This window comes from Alligator mississippiensis, chromosome 8, assembly GCF_030867095.1.
Source record: "Alligator mississippiensis isolate rAllMis1 chromosome 8, rAllMis1, whole genome shotgun sequence".
Classification (NCBI taxonomy): domain Eukaryota; kingdom Metazoa; phylum Chordata; order Crocodylia; family Alligatoridae; genus Alligator; species Alligator mississippiensis.
The window spans coordinates 64857302-64874156 of NC_081831.1; the positions used below are offsets into that span (position 1 = coordinate 64857302).

Consider the following 16855-nt stretch of genomic DNA (forward strand, 5'->3'; position numbering starts at 1 on the left):
AATAGCTATTGTTGTCTGGAATATTATATTATTTTCCTTTGAGGACACAAGTTTAACGCATCATTGGTCTCCCTTTTTCTGGCAGTGGTCCAAACCGTGGACATTATATCACCATTGTGAAGAGTCATGGCTTTTGGTTGCTGTTTGATGATGACATTGTGGAGGTAGGCATGCAGGTTACTTTTTTATGTCCTCAAATCTGTGTAGATAGCATGATTTTTGGCTATATGCAAGGGTTCCTTTTTAATTTCTAAGATATTACTTTGTATCTGTAAAAGGATTTTTAGCAGTGGCTGTACAGAAGGGTTCTCAAAGTTCTGACTTCCACAAAAGTAAGTTTTGTGTTTTACAGAAAGGCTTCTTGTATGAATTGCCTGGAGAAACCCAAACCTAACTGAGGGCTGCATTGACAACTGGGCAGAAGCCCTCAAGATTATGGCTCTACAGTCTAAAATACCTTATACGAGCTATAACTTCAACTTTAGGGGTGTAAAACACTAGTTCAGTTTTCTCCACCTCTTTTTTGCTCTATCTTAGGACCAATAACTATATCATCATGCTGATTTTGACAACATTTTGCTTTTATGTTGTAAAAGGAAATTAAGAACCACAGAAATTGAAAAACTTTTTTGGCATATAACTAATTTAGATACCAAATTATCCATATAATGTTTGGACTTTTAGCTGTAGTGTATGTAAACATGTTGGTAAAACAAGTATTCTGTACTTTACAGAATACTTGACCTATAAATAATGTGCATCTAAAATGTACATGCTTCAGATAGAGACACCATCTTACACCCAGCTCCTACTTATCGTGTGGGAGCCCAAATGAGGGATATTTTTTTTAAAGCTGCTTTTAAAAATGAATGTTTGTCTCTTGTCTTTTATTAGAGCCATTTCTAAAGATCTAAGTCCAAACTTTGATTAATAAATAAGCAAAATTTGTTTATCCACATCTGAATACCAGTGATGATATGGGAGAATTTTCAGAATTCTTTTTGATCCATCACTAGCTTCAAGTGCTACGACGTGACTTCTCAGTGCTGTGCCACACATCATCTCTTCGTATCCTTGGTTGATCATCCTCTTCTTTGATGGCACACCACCATTCCCTCTACAGTTATTGACTCAAAGTTATTTCCCTTCATACAGCTGGTCTTAGCAAAGTATGTTTCTTAATTTCCACAATAGACCACTTTTCTCCAATAAGTTTTCTAATATAAGCAGTTATTCTTTCTGTCTGGAGATAAGCTTGTCTATAATCTTTAAAAGTAGATGTAAAATAGCCTTCTTACTGTTTTCTTTCATTTATTCTCAATCAGTGACTTCCACGTTATCTCTTTCTCTCTGGTCAGAACAAAATTTCTCATTATCTGCAAACACTGACAATTTTTTTGGATCTCTCCAAGAGCAGAACGGTTTGATCTTTTGTATGTGTGCTGGTGTGTTTGGGGCAGTAAACTTGAGGAGTTCTGACTATGAACACACTGTTACAGATTTGTTTGAGAGATGCTTTTTTTTTTCCTAATCTCTTTCTTACCTTAGTCATGGTTTAAAGTAACATGACATTTAATTGTTACAGTACTACCTAGTTGATTTGAAAATAGCACATCCCTTGTGTAAGGGATTCCCTCTAGTCTTCACAACTGTTGGGTTAGAAATCTAGTTTTTCATGTTGCGAGGTAAGGGAAAACTTTTCCCCTTACATATGCAAGTCAGCTTCTGTAGAACTAGTTTTCATTTCAGAATGATTTCTTTCCCATGTAGCTCTGAAGGCAAAAGCTTGAAAAATTGAGGGTTGAGGGGATTTAGCACAGTCTGGTTCAGTCTGTTGTGAAGAAGGTGATTCCTACCAGGCTGTGTCCCTGACCAGGGCCATCCCTATGGGGAAACGAATTGGGGCGACCACCCCAGGCCTTGCACTGTGGGGGGCCCCGCGGACAGTGCTGTACAGGCCCCGCTGCTGCCACTGGCCACCCCCACCCCTCAGCCCTGCACAGGCTGATATGCCTCATGCCCCGCACACCCCTAGGAACAGCTCTGTCCCTGACCTCTTCTCACATTTGTCTTCATATTGGCATTTGTCTAATAAATACCTGATAAATGTGAAGATTGCCCTCATGCTGGACTTGGAAGCAGTTCTCTCTTCTGTCCCCCTACAGCACCCTTGAATATGTGCTTGTGGGGATCATCCTAGCTATGGAGATAGAATGGTCTCTGCTACTCCGCTTGCTCACATTTCAGGCAGCTAGAATAAGGTTGCCTTTGAAGCTTTGTCTATTCTACCCCTCCCCATCCCCCAATCCCTTCTTTGGTCATTTTATATGAAGTAGCTCAGCTCCCTGCTGCTGCTTTAGCTTTTGTGAGCAACAGCAAAGTAAAACTGAACAGATTCCTGTCAGGTTCATAGTTGCCCACAGGAGTTTAGATATCAGCTCTGAAGCTGACCCAAGTAGTTACACTTTCGGGCTATTGCTGCTTGACATCGTAGAGCTTCTTCAGGAAATAGCCCTGCATCAGGGAGCAATTCTCTTCCCAACTGTGAGACCTAGGAAAGTAACTTAAACATGAAGATTTGATTCTGTAGTTGTCATCATAGGACTTTCCATTTGCCAAAGGGAACTTCCTACTTACCAGAGCAGAACATGCAAAAGGATTTGGTCATGCTCTAGAGATTGTCTTCTACATGTGAACCAAACACACAGTGAAACAAATAATTTGTCAGTACACTCCTGAAGTCAGGTCCAAAACTTCTGTGCTTGCTCATATGTTTTTTGAAGCAGCTGCAGAGCAATGGGGGAAAACTTTTATCCCTTACAGTTTTACAATACACCAGAAGCTTTATTGCACATTTGTTATAAATACTATGATTAAATACATTTGAAATGTATATAGGAAGCTGTTTACTTTTACTAGCCTGAAGCTATGCCACATGCCTGTGAAAGGGTGAAGGATCAAATTTCAGGCAAAATATAAAGTAGGTAAACATTTAAATATATGTAAAACTCTGTGTATTGCAGCATGTGACAAATTATCACATCAAATGCAGAATGCAAATTGTTCAAATGAAAAAGCATGCAAAGCCAGATTGCTTGAAAGAGCTGTAGGTAAATGTTTGTTTCCTGTACTGGTAGCTGTATAAACTATCAGGTCAGAGCAACAGTATTGTACCACAGTGGCAACTTCTGTATGGAATGGAAGGAAAAGTGTCTATCCAAATTGGGTTTCCCAAATTATGATGGAAAAGTCAAAAGAATGAATGTATAGCCTAGTAAAGTATGCTTGGGTAAGAGAGAGCTGTTACTTGGAGGTTGGAAGTGGTATCAAAGAAAAGGAATTGTTTGTTGTGGACTAGAATAATATAATAGTGTGAAAACAAGCAAAGAAATACTTGAGCTCAATAATAAAAATATCCCTTATGTCAGGTCAGTTAGGTATAGAACAGTCTCCAAGAGAAACTTCAACCAGTTTTCACTTTAAAACTAGACTGGACAAAACTCTTGAGTGTGCTGTGGGGAGCAGTCCTGCTATGGAAGGGGGAACAAAAAAAGGTAATCATAGTTCTTTTCCATCTCCAATTTGTTGTTCTGTGAATAGTGAAAGTCAAAAAGAGTTAAGAGATGCAGCTATGCTACTGAAGACACTAAAGAGCATCTGTGGGATAAATGAATCTTTAAGAACATTTCTGAGTTCTGTTTAAAATGCTAAGCTGTGGAAATAGATTTGATTGCATGGTAAGTTAGTTAGCAGTTAAATTTAAATAGTGGCAAATATTTACAGAACTGCCTGACATGAAGTCTGGAGAATAAACTGTTGTGATTAGTTTTTTGGGGTTTTTTTTCTCTCATGAATCCTTCTCTGCAGTAGTTTTGTGCAAGGCTCTGAGAAAGTGTTTTGGAAAAATAGACCTTTTTATATACCTCTTCCCAGGACTTCAGAGCACTTTGAAATACCTGCATCAAGGACTTTTGGATTTTCACACCATTTAGTGTCATGCATGTCCTTGTTTCAACTTGCGTAATGTGTAATTCCATCTTGCATATGATGCATCTTTCTGGTGACTTATTGTATGTGTGTGCGTGCGTGCACATGTGTATGATGCCCCTTCCCCAGAATGCTTAAATAAGCAGGTTACATTATACATTCTCTTCAAAGCTGAGGATACTGATGCTTTGGTTTATATAACCAGCACTTTCCACAGGTCATGAAAACAGTTGATGACATTATGGACCTGTGCAGGCAATGTTCAAAGAGCCGCTGAATTTGTTCCTCCTGTGTGTTAACATAGGAAGGAACAAATTGATTGTCTTTCTGAGCCTCATGCACAAATCCACACTTCTAGGTTCACCTGTGCACTCTGCATTTCCTATACTGAAACCTCCTGAAAAATGGTTGTGGTTAGTATTGTGCTGGACAGTCAGCCTCAGTATTGTATATGAAGCCTCATTTTTACCCAGTGGGTCTAAGAGGAAGGGCTTTGGGAGTCCCTTTTAGCTTTCTTGAGTTGCTTTTCTGTTGGCCACATTTTCATTTGTGTTGAACACTCCTGTTTTTATCATTGCTGGTACACTGTAGTTGTGATTTTAGTTTGCTCTTTTTTGTTTTCATTGGACCACCTCTATTGCCTTAGAATGGCTGGCAAGCTAATGACATTCAGATGACAGTCTCTGTAATGTGAATATATTCTTGACAGCCCTACATTCATAATGCTGCTTGTGCCTTGTTCCAGTATACCTACTCAGGCATGTTCTGTGCCACTTTAAATTTTTAAGGCTTCCCAAGGACCTGGGGTATCTGGTCTTGGACAGACCCCTCAAAGTAGGTAAATGCAATTGAGTTGGTATTGAGCTTTTATCCTTTAACACCAAATTTGTATGATTCCCCAGGAACTTCTGGTATGAGAGAGCAAACATAGTCCAGGTAGTCCAAGCCCTGTGTACCAGTGCTGTCTGCGTACTGCTGCATGCTTTTTCTCATACTGAGCAGAAAAGATGGGAAGAGAAGAAATGTCAATCTTCTTTTATTCTAAATATTGGACTTTATGGCTCTTTGGGTTTAGAATGAAGATGATATTGATGCTGTCACTCAGTCATATGAAGTACTGTGCCCTTTTGTTGCTGAGAGAGCTCCTTGGCTGAATCCTAGTTTGGTGCCTTCCTTTCCCTTCTTTGTTTAAACAGATAATGTTCCTTGCTAATCCCCATACTGTCCAAGGCAGAATTTCTTCTTTGGATAAGAATGTGGGCTCCGTGGCACCCCAAAGTCATTTCTGCTGCCATTTGGATTATCATTAAAGGTCACCAAGCTTTTTTCATGTCCTGCATTTCTCTGGTTTCTAAATCTTTTTGGGGAGGCATAATAAAGGAGACTATGACATCACTGGTAGTAAGTAGTCTGTCGTCCACTCGCATTCAGGCCACTTCAGCCCATTGCCTCTTATCTCTGTAGATTCAGTGCCCTGTGACCTTACTGGTATTTTAAAATACTAAAGGAGATGGATTGCTCACTGAACAGCACAAGTGTCATCACAACCACTTCATTTCAGTGATTCAGCTACGGCCACTGAAGAGAGAATCAAATTCAGGGTCTCTTCATATTCAGTCTTGCATGGGATTAGGTAACCAGGAAGGTATTAGTTCTTCCTGACTGTGACTTCCCAGTACAGCTGCATACAAATTAGCAATGGGAAACAGATCATTGTCAGAAGAATCTCTTAGCCCCAGGTGATAATGATCCTGCAGCCTTGCCCCGCTGAGTATAAATTGAAATGCTCAGTTCATTTTTCTCTGCTCTCACAAGTTTTTCACAACTTAATTTTATGTTTGTTTAGGCAAGAAATTTAGTTTTTGTATAAAAAGAAATCATTTCACTATCAAAAGAAAAAAATCCTTGAGGCCCCTGATGTGTTCTGCTACACTGTACCAAAATGCCCCAGAAAAAAACAGTGAAGTACAGACAGTCAAAAAGTCTGGGGCTGAATTGATTCAATCTTTACAGGTTAGTCTAAGCTTTGTAGACAGAACCAATAAGTAAGTGAACAGACATTTGCTTTTGATTCTGGAAATGCAGCCACATGCTTGCAGTGGCCCAAGCCAGAACTTGGGGGCCACTGGAGCACACCTCCCTGCTCCTCTGCAGCGGACAGCTTGGACCAAGGCTAGCCCGCCTGCCCTGTGTGTGTGTGTGTGGGGTGGGGGGGGGGGGTTGCAAGGGAGGTGCAAAGCATCCTGGGATGCTGAGGGCCTGTGAGTTGACTTGAGTCTGGAAGGAATCAGGGACAGGGGTTCAATAAACCAATTTAACTTAAATCGGTTAAGTGCGATGCTTCATCCATCCAGTTTTATCTTAAACCGGTTTCAGCCACTTTGAAAGCAGTTTATGTGCCCTGAACTTCTGTTGTGTTACAGATTTGAACTGTTTTCTGGTCACTTATACTGGTTGATGTGTAACTTCTGTCCCTAGCCAACAAGCCCAGTGCTGACATTATCATGCAGATCATGTGAAAAATAGAGATTGAAGGTTGTAAGCCATAGATGAGTAAAATCTATGTATTTTTAAAGCTCCAGTAACTATCCTGTGTACAGCAAACACCTTACTTAGGCTGCATGTTGAATTTGAGAACTTTATCTCTGCACTCCCAGTTATGCACTGGCTATATTTCCTTCAGTCAAAAGCTGAATGCTTTTCATTCCCATACGCAATGTGTTTGAGTAGGGGAAGGTAACTTCACTGAGTATAAAGAGCTGAAGGGTGAAAATATGTTGAACTTTTAAGAATAGGTCTTTACAAATCCTCTCTGTGAGTGGTATTACAACGTGTAATTTATTATTTTGTTTTGTCCGGTAACCTTATCATTTATCCTCATTTCCTTTTACTTTTCAAAGTGAAGTAGGTGAATAATCTATTGAAAAAAGTGCTAGGCATCATAGTGTATTAATGTTGGGTATCAATCTTTCCTTGTAACTGGCTGAAGGTGGCAGTTAAGTTGGGTAAGAGGGATGCATGCTAAGTGTATGTTTTTTAGTGTTTCTAATGTTAATGCTTTTGTTGATTTACAGAAGATCGATGCCCAGGCCATTGAAGAATTCTATGGGTTAACATCAGACATTTCCAAAAACTCAGAATCTGGATATATCCTCTTCTACCAGTCAAGAGACTAAGATGAAAATGATAAATGTGTACAAATAAAAAAGGGATCAAGGTTATGTCCAAATAGGACATCATGGCGACAGCAGAAACAATTCCTCATCGTTGCTGTAGGATCATGAGAGATCCAGCAGGGAGAAGAAAGGTTTACCTCGGCCATTTCTTGGAGGATTAGTGCTGACTGCCATAACAAGCAGAGCTTTTGCTCCACTTTTCTTTCTAGGCTTTTTTTACGTGCTATCTTCCAAAATCTGTGTTACCTCGACTTGAAACCGGGCTGCTTATTTTGTTTGAGAACTGAAGAAAGGTTTTTAAAGTAGCATCGTAGAATTCTTTTTTTCCATTCAATGTTGGCCTGAAGCCATACTTTGGTTTCTATCATCATCGTTTTTCTGTATTTTAGCAGAATGATTTCAATATTCAGTGTTAGCTGAAGACATATTTTAGAATATGTGCTGCAGCTGATTGCTGGATATTTTTGGTGACTCAGACATGAGAAACAGTACAATGCTAAGACATATGAGAAATACTGAGTGTGTAATTTTTAAACACTTAGATAAGAGATCTCTGCAGCACTGTAAATTCCTCAGTATGTATCATTTTGGTTTTAGATAACACTAATAGCACCCTGTTTTATATATTTTTAATTCCTTCCTGCAGAAGATGTAAATGTTTTTTCCATATTCAGACTAATCTTATTGTACTTTTTACTTTTTTTAAAGTGGAAGTTTGTGAATTAAAGCCACATTGCTGCAGATTAAACAGGAGAAAAACAACAAACAAAAACCGGTCCAACTTTTAAAAGTGCATGTCTGGCAGCCAGTTGTAGAAAGTTTAACATTGCAGTATTTCTTGGAGCTATGACACAAGCCAAAAGTGCCCTCTTCTGAAACAGCTGTTCAGCATTTCATTCAGTGTATAGTAAACTGAAGCAACTGGGATGGGATCTATGCTAATAGACTGAAGCAGCACTAATTGTGAAGGGTTAACCAAGGGAAGCATTTATTGACATAACTAATCCAGTTGTTCTTAGTCTTTTGAAATAATGGATGTTTAAGGAAGGAAAAAAAAGATATACCCACATTTCCTTGCCAAGTGTTCCCTCCTCATCTGTTGTTAATGTTAGTTGTGACATGGGAATCATTGCCCCTGAAAATGCTCTCTGGTTTGTTGTGTTTCTATAGACCTTGCTTAACAGGGGGAAAGTACATTAGTCTTATGAAGACTGACTTGAGGTAATATTCTGTTATGTGTCTGTGTATATGTGTTATAATCTCAAGGATAACTAGACAGAAAAGATTAAATGGAATTTATAAGAGATCTCTGAAAACCTTATGTAACTTCTTTTCTTTTCTGTTAACTGTGCCAAAGCTTGTCACAGCTGGCTCTAAACCATGAGTAGAAACTGATATTTTCCTTTCTTCATCTTGTTAGGTAACATAAAAGCTGTCTTCAACCTTGTTGGTCCTGGTACAGACATCTGTAGTACGTACCTGTGATTGTTATTCATTGAGGACATTTAACTTATGCAATCTGTGGCTTGTACAGGATTTAAAATATTTTACCAAAATACTGTCCTCATGATGACAACACATCAGATGCACACCATTATTTTTGATGGCTGTACTCCTTCTCTGTTCCCTTTTGCAACCAGAAACATCTTGCTAGCCATGAATTCCTCTCTTCAAAGTGAAAATTAGTAAACCATGTTGTACTCCAACTGAGGACAAGTTCCATTCTCTCCGCACGCCTCCTCCCGAAGATAAAGTGTAGACATCTGACTGATGATTTTTAGTATGAGAAGTCATGTCACTTTCAGAAGCATTATCCGTGACAGCAGAACCTTCTTGTCTTTTTGTCCCTACCTGTGTGAAGATTGCTCTTGGTTGGGAATCTTCTCCCCTTGTTGACACACAAACCCAGCGCCCCCTTGTGGCGGCACTAACAGAAGTCTGTCATTAGTGAATCAAGCAAAAAAAAAAAAAAAAAAGAGAGCGCACTGAGTTTAAAAAAAAAAAATCTCAACAGTAAATACAAAAAAGTAACATTAGGACATTAGACATGTATTTTGTATATCTGGCGATACATTTTTACAAATAAAATACCTGATTGAGAGAGAATATTGAAAGATATATACTATAGATTAAAAAGACCTGTTAAAAGTGCACTTTTGCTACAGATTTATAAGGAAACTAAATGGGATTAAATTGGAAGAAAATGGTGTGATGTAATTCTGTATAATAAATGACCCCAGCTGTCTCCAATAAAAGTAATGTATGGTCAAATGCACAAGGCCCCAGTGTTTTTCTTTTAAGGGTGTGACTCTTGCTCAGAGGTGAAAAATAAAGTAATTGATTGGTTTGTTTCACCCTAGTTGGGGGCCTTTTCTGTTTTATTCTCTTTGTGTTGGCTGGTTTAGATCTTACTGGTGGTGACTTGTAACCAAGAAGCTATGTTTCCCCTGTCCTTTAATTGTTAGATTTGAATCATGTTGACTGCAAGTTGTTGGAAAGGCTGTGCAAGTAAAGGGGCTATGAAAGTCCTCTTGGCCCTTTCCATGAAGACTCTGTAAGACATGGCTACTGGAATATTTTGTTTTGCTCATCTGGTGTAAATCCAACTGAAAAATTGATAAAATACATAATAGCACAATGCGTGTGCTTCAGTCTCCCCAGAAAAAAATAAAGGTTCCTCCTTGAACAGTTTACACAAGTTAACCACTTTGTTTGATGGGAACCCTTGATAAAGTATTACTCAGCTGAGTAAAAGTTTATAGAACCAGAGCAGACAACATTTAAGTACAATGTAAGCAAATGCAACTTTGGAAATGTCAGCTCTCTTTTAAGACACCTTTTAAAATCCAAAGTGCACATTAACTGTAACCAAGAAGAATTATTTTACACAGGGAAGAATGAGTTCAGCTATTATTGGCTTCAGTGGGAAATTAGCTCATTTGTACTTGCAATGAATCAGTTCCGTTTTGGTGTCAAATTAATATAGAATGTTTATATCTGATCATGATAGGTTCATATCTTGATTCACAGCATGGTTCTTCTGGAATAACTCCTAGCAAGATTCTGCCACCTTAACTTGCACTTAGTAGATTGGTTGAGAACTAAGCCACTTCCATGAGACTGCTCTAGAAGAAGACTACCACCCAATGGGCACATCTACACATGCTATTACTGTGCATGAATAAACTCTGGAACAATAAGCTCCGGAGTTTATTCATATGCAGCATGTGGAGCCAGGTCGGAACAACCCTGGCTGACAGGGCTCCCAGGGGTCGGCCTCCCAGCCTGGGGCTTTTCCCCCTCAGTTCAATGTGCTGCAGAGAGGCTGGTCGGGGCACGAGGGAGCTTCAGTAAGGGGCTAGGCAACAGGCAGCCTCCTCCCTAAAGCACCCTTGTGCCCCAGGTATCCCCTCCAGTGTCTACATGTGTGCTGCTATGGTATTTTTTATTTCACAGCAGGATAGTACTTTTATTTGTAAGTATTATCCTGCTGCAGAGTAAATTAGTTTATTCCAGCCTAATAGGAGTGCATGTGTCGATGCCGAGATGTTTACTGCACAGCTAATTGGTCAACTGTGCAGTAAATCCTTGTGTAGACTCTCCCACTCTTGCTGTCAGTGGGTGACCCTGATCCTGTATTTGCTGTTCATTATTTATCACTGCCAAATGTGGCAGAAAATTCCCCTCCCTTCCATTAAACTTATAGTCCAGTAGATCCTACAAAATAGTTAGACAAGAGTCCCACTCTTCAGATTTTACAGACTAAGAATGTTATTTATGAGTTTGTTATCAGCACTAGAACTGAAAGTCAGCATGCCAACTCACTTTAGAGCACATTTAAAACAAATCAAAGGTGCCTGGTATAAGGAGGCAACTAGACTAACAAAGGTCCCTGAGTCCTCAGAGAAACAATCCTCTGAAAGGTCACAGATTCTCTAAAATAAAGTCCTACTAGCAGTTGCTACTGCTGCACTAATTAACCCTCTGACTTTTGGATACTTTCCCCTCCTTCCATAAAATCTGTGCTATCTCTGTACAAAGCTGCTTTTGTCTACCCTTGCTTAGTCTGTTCAGATTTTGGTTCCTAGGTGTAGTGGTGGAACATGATTTAGATCTTTTTTTTTTCTCTCAGCAATGAAGTTAGGCAGTGATGGTTGACAGCAGGAGCGCCTACACAAGATGCTTAACTGCGCAGTAAGCATTCACGTCTACATGTGCGCACAGTTACCACGTAGTCAAAATCCCTAATCGTGAGTAGATGTGATATCTGCAAATGCAAGTATCGAATTTACCTGTAATTAGTTACTGTGCAGTAGCACACGTGTAGATGCGACCCAGGAGCAAATTTGCTCCCAGGTCAGCCCTGCCACTAAGGGACTGGCCTTAAGTTAGCTCCAAGCTGGGAGCCCCTCCTACCCCAGGACTGGGCTGCCTCAAGCCTTTAAAAGCCTTTAGGCGTTTTGAGCCCTGGGGCAGACCAGCCAGCAGCCTGGAACAACTCCAGGCCTTGTGTCTCCCTAGGTAAGCTGCAGGCTAGCCTCAACAGCCTGCTTGCACACTGGCACTGCTGCCTGGCACCACAGTGCTGCGCACCTGCCAGGCCGTGCTGTCCAGGCCTTCAGGCTGCTGCAGGCTCCAGCCAGCCCTGCCAGCACCCAGGCCCAGCTGCTGGCAACTTCTGGCTGCTGGGGCCAGCTCCAGCTGCCCACAACCCACCCCCAGCAACCTGGCTGGAGCCTGAAGGTGCTGCAGGGCATTGCCGCAGCTGTCACTCCCAGGCTGGGCCCCTGTGCTGGGAGCTGCAGGCAGCTATCCAGACCCAGCCACACAGGGACAACTGCGCAGAGGCCCAGAGGGCACTTGCCTGTGACCCACTGTCCAAAGACACCTCACGGAGCTGAATGTCATTGCTGATGATGCCAGCTAGGCAGGCACGGGCCTCTCACATACTGAGGGAAGCATCAATGCTGGTGGCAACATCCTTCTCAGCAGCGTGGGGCTAGGATGTATAGCGCAGCCACAGGCTTTTCCAGATGGTGGAAAAGTTTGTGAGGCAGGCCAGGCTTGCCCCCCACACCATTGTAGCTCAGGGTCCTGTGCCAGGTGCACAAGTTTGCCTGGGGCACCATTGCCATGAGCAGCAGCAGGGCAATGGTGGGTTGGACACCCCTTGGTCTGTGCAAACAGCTCCTTGCACAGTGCTGAGGACACGTGCAGCAGGGGCATGAATGGGGGAGTCTACCCAAAGACTTCTGCAGGGAAGGCAGGGGTACAGGCAGCTGCTCCTTCCAGTCATCCAGGAGCCCCACACCTCCTGAGCCTAAGTACCATGATCTGGGTGGCAGTGCAGGAGATGGGCTGGCCTGCAGGAGAAGTCAGGGGCAGCAGGGTCTGGAGCCACAGCAGCAGGTACTGCCAGGTCCTGCCCTGGGAATGGGGCGGGGGAGGCAGGCTACCTGTGGCCAACACCCAGTAGCCTGCTGACCTTTGGGGAGTGAGTGGGAATGGGATTTAGCCGGCAGCCATCTAGGCCCAAGCCTGCCCGCCCAACTTACCATGGTTCCTGGGCACCCGTGCATGCCTGACTCCTCATCTGAGGCTGGGCAGTGCACAGCACTTGGTATAGAGCATCTTATCTCCAAAGTGTTGTAAGTGAACACAAACAGCTTCTTTCTCATGTCTCTACAGGCCCTGAAGCTGCACATGGGGGAGAGGCCACACTTGGCAGCTGGGATGTGGCTTCCAAGTCGCCGGGGCCCAACAGATTCACTGGTTCTGCTAAAAGAGGACCCTGGACAGGATCCTCCTCCTGGACCACCTGGTCATGGCATCAGAGGACCAGCTGGCAGATGCTCAGTGGGCAGAGGACATAGCCTGCCAGGACAGGTGGCAGTCAGAGGATGTGGCCTACAAGGGTGCATGGGACTAGTGCGAGGAGGCACGGGACCTGGTGGAGCAGCAATTGTGCGTGCAGCTCCTGGCCCTGGAGCGTGAGCAGGTGGAGGCGCTGTAGGAGCAGACCACAGTGCTAGGGTGGGGTAGTGCCAACCATGGACGATGACCGCTGGGTGCTGGACACCATTCTGACCCTGGCAGTTGCCTTCATGCTGCTTGCTTCCTGGTCCCCAATCCTAGCCCCACCTGCCCCTGGCAGCCACCCATCACCCAGCAGCAGCCAGGAATCCCTGGCCCTACCCCCGTCCCTGGGCCTGTACCACCCATCCCTGCTGCTCACCCTGGCTCCATGCAGGCATGGAGCTGCCTACCGTGGGACCAGGACTGCACACCAGCCCTGTTGGCCCTAGACACTGTCTGCTGGAGGGGAAGCTACCTGCACTGGGGGACCACTGACCACTGTCACCCCTGGATGAGCCCCTTGCCTGCCACACCTGCTGCAGCGTGCACACCAGTGGGGGAATGGCTAGAGGTTTGGGTGCCGGCCACCTGTCCCCAGGCTCTGCCCCCTAGGCACTCTCACCCCTTGGCCCCCCTCCCAAGGACATCACATAAAGGACATTGTACATAGTTTTCACAGAGAAGGTTTTTTATTGTTTGAGGGAGTGGAGGGGCTCTGTTTGTTGTGAGGGGCTCTGTTGGGGAGGGAGTGGGAAGAGGGGCTCTGGTTGATGTGAGGGGATTAAAAACTTGTTTTTCTGAGATGTGTCTGCAGTGAGCATGTTGCAAGAGGGGTGGGGGGTCCATGGGCAGTGATGCAGGCGGGCTAGAGCAGGGAGTGCTAGAGGAAGTGGACAGCCAGAGCCTCTGGCGCCCAGTGCCCTGGCTCCTGCTGGCAGGTGTGCTGCCTCAGGTGGTATTTCCACTGCCAGGCATCCTCCACACATTGCACTTCCTGTGCCCGGGCCTTGCAGAACAGCTGCCCCCTGGCTCTCACAGATGTTATGCAGCACGCAGGCTGCAACAAAGACCCGGGGGAGGTAGTCTGTGATGAACTCAAGGCAGATGGTGAGGGTGTGCCAGTAGCCCTTGAGACGGCCGAGGGCAAACTCCAGCCCAAGCAGTAGTTACAGTGGGACTGGCAGGGTTCCAGGTGGCTGGTGCAGGGCCACATCAGCCAGGGCAGGAGCAGGTAGGCAGGATCCCCTATGTGGAGGGGTGGGACCACCACAGCACCCAGCTGCAGGTCCAGCACCCCCGGCACGAAGCGCCCACTCTTCCCCAAGCCCAGCAGGCCACAGTTCCTGAAGACATGGGCATCTTGGGTGCTGCCCACCCAGCTGGCACTCGTGTGCGTGCAGCCCCATGTGGTGCTCCAGGCTATCATGGACCACCAGAGTGAAAGCCCCTCCAGCTGTAGTAGGAGCAGTCTCCATGGGGTGGGAAGGTGATGGAGATGTGGGTCCCATCCAGGGCCACGATGCACTGGGGGAATCCCAGAGCATAGAACCCCGCCACCACTGCCAGGGGGTTGTGCATGTGGAGCGTGGTGTCCCTCAGCACGTCCTGGAGAATGCCGCACACCTCCAGGATGGCCTCCCCAGCAGTGGCCTTGCCCACACCAAACAGGTGACCGATGCACTGCAGGCAGGTAGGCATGGCTAGCTTGAGCAGGATGAAGGGCTGTTGGGTGTCCGTGGGGAGGGACGATCACATGGCAGTGTCCTGCTGTACCAGATGTTGCCAGAGCTGCTCCAGGAGATTCTGGAAGGTGGCCTGGGTCATCCTGAGGGCCTCCAGCCACTGTTCATTGTCCCAGGCATGCTGGACAACCTGCTGCCACTGGTCCTGGCTGGCCTAGCAGGCCCATAGATGGAGGGGCTGGAGGCCCAGGAGGGTGAGGATGGCCCCAGCAGTGGCATTGTGGAGCCTGTCGTCTGTGCCCCAGCCAGGTGGACGGGGTCAAGGTGTCAGGTGTGTGGCAGCAGCCCTGGGACAGCGTGCAGTAGTCGGAAAGGTGGTGGCCGGGAGGTGGTGGTTGGCGTGGCAGGCCAACAGGGTGAGGGCACTGGCCAACAAGAGCCTGGGGTGCTGGTCATTGCTGCCAGGGGCAGGGGCAGGGGCAGCCATAGTGTGGGGAGGCAGAGGCGGAGAGGAGAGTGCTGCCACGTGCACTGCGTACACTGCTCCTAGCAGCAAGCCGGCTGGCTTTTGAAAAGGGCTGCCACAACTGTGGCTGGAGCCTGGAGCTCTCCCCAGTGGTGGTCACGGCCCATTGCAGGGGCCCCAGGAAGCAGGAGCAGATTGGCAGCAAATCTGCTCCTGCTTTGCTGAGTGTGTACATGCCTGCCTGACACAGTTTACTCACAAGTAATTTACTCACAAGTAAACTGGTGCTGCAGCAGATGCATGTGTAGATGCGCCCACTAGCACTTATTAATGGAACAATTGCACAGGGTATATATATAATGGGTTAAACTCCGCATCATTTCGGTCTTTTTAATAGGCTATTTGCAAAAATTAAAAAAACATACTTTATTGGAAGAAGCAGTGTGTTACTTCGGCCCAGCTCTGTAGCATCTTTAAAGATTGGGCGCTTCAGCGGGGCTTTTTGATGCTTTTAGCTAAAACTGGGTCAATCTGCTATTAGATAAAAGTACCAAAAAAGCCCCACTAAAATACAGCTGTCAGGTGAGCTGGGTACAGCTAAGATGCTGCCTCTTCTGAGTATGTGCTGGGCTTGGTGCTGGAATGCTCTGAGTTTGAAGTGCCACCTTTTTTTTTTAACATCTGCAAGCAGCCTAAAGATCAGGTGCGGCTGGTGAACTCTGAGACAGGCGAAGCAGGTGGAGAATCACACTGTATCATCCAGTTTCAATTTTTTTTAATTTTATTTATTCAATTTTTGTTTGTTCGTGAAAACAATGCTATAAAACATAACATGTTATATTTTATGTTTATCAAAACTAAACCCCCCAGCTCCCTGGCTGCAACCCCCCACCCTCTCCGGTATTTCTACTGCTCATGCGCCACTTGGGTGGTAAGGAGATCGCCCCAAGGTGCTTACTGAGCATACTCAACTTTTTGTTGTGTATGTGTAGTAGACAAGCATAATCATTGATTATGTTACTAGCAGACAGAGGCAAGAAAAAAATTATTACTACTTTTGTTTATATTGTTAATTCAACTGACACTGTATTAGATCCTTCCAATTATTGATACTATTATTTTTATTTATTTATTTAGCTGATGCAGTTTTTATGTGTCTTTTTTAAACTGGTGGGGCAGTGCCTGAGCACACCCTGTTGACCAGCTGCCACTGCTAAAGATCAAACACTTCTGCAAATGAAAATACAAGGTTATGTTTTATCCTTAGCCATTTATTTTTACCCACTCATCTTGCGCGGGAGTGTGCTGCAAACAGAAGTGCATTAAGCCTACTCCACAAGATTACACTTAACTTGTACTGCAGTAGCAGTGATTCTCGTAGCTCAAACTCCACTGTGCTAGGAGCTGGACAAACATGACGCAGTACATGACTGTTAGACACATTCACACCACTTCTAAACTGTCTGCATAAACTGGAGGAAACTGTAGACTAGAGCTGATGCAGTCATTTATATGCTTTGTTATTTGTGATATGATAGCACTGAAAGACTATAGTCAGGATGGAGGCTATGCTGTGCTATACAGGTGAAAACTGGCTTCCTCTATACAACTGCTGATAGAGAGGGGGTGTGTGCAGCCAGAGTAGGCATACCGGAGCTTGCCATCATCTAACAGTGAACATATAGCAA

At 44.6% G+C, this 16855-nt stretch overlaps 1 protein-coding gene across 2 annotated transcripts in view; it reads left to right on the forward strand.

The window, feature by feature from the left end:
* LOC102560382 (ubiquitin carboxyl-terminal hydrolase 12) overlaps positions 1-9441 on the forward strand; it is a 52033-nt gene extending 42592 nt beyond the window's left edge. The window contains exons 8-10 of one of the 2 annotated variants that reach the window (XM_006263658.4): positions 86-164; positions 3490-3554; positions 7062-7149. In XM_006263658.4, the coding sequence (XP_006263720.2) occupies positions 86-164; positions 3490-3507 (97 nt within the window). In that variant the 3' untranslated portion in view covers positions 3508-3554; positions 7062-7149. Of the gene's footprint in view, positions 1-85; positions 165-3489; positions 3555-7061 lie in introns of both variants that reach the window. The other variant, XM_006263659.4, reaches the window with a different exon arrangement.
* Positions 9442-16855: the final 7414 nt, after the last annotated feature.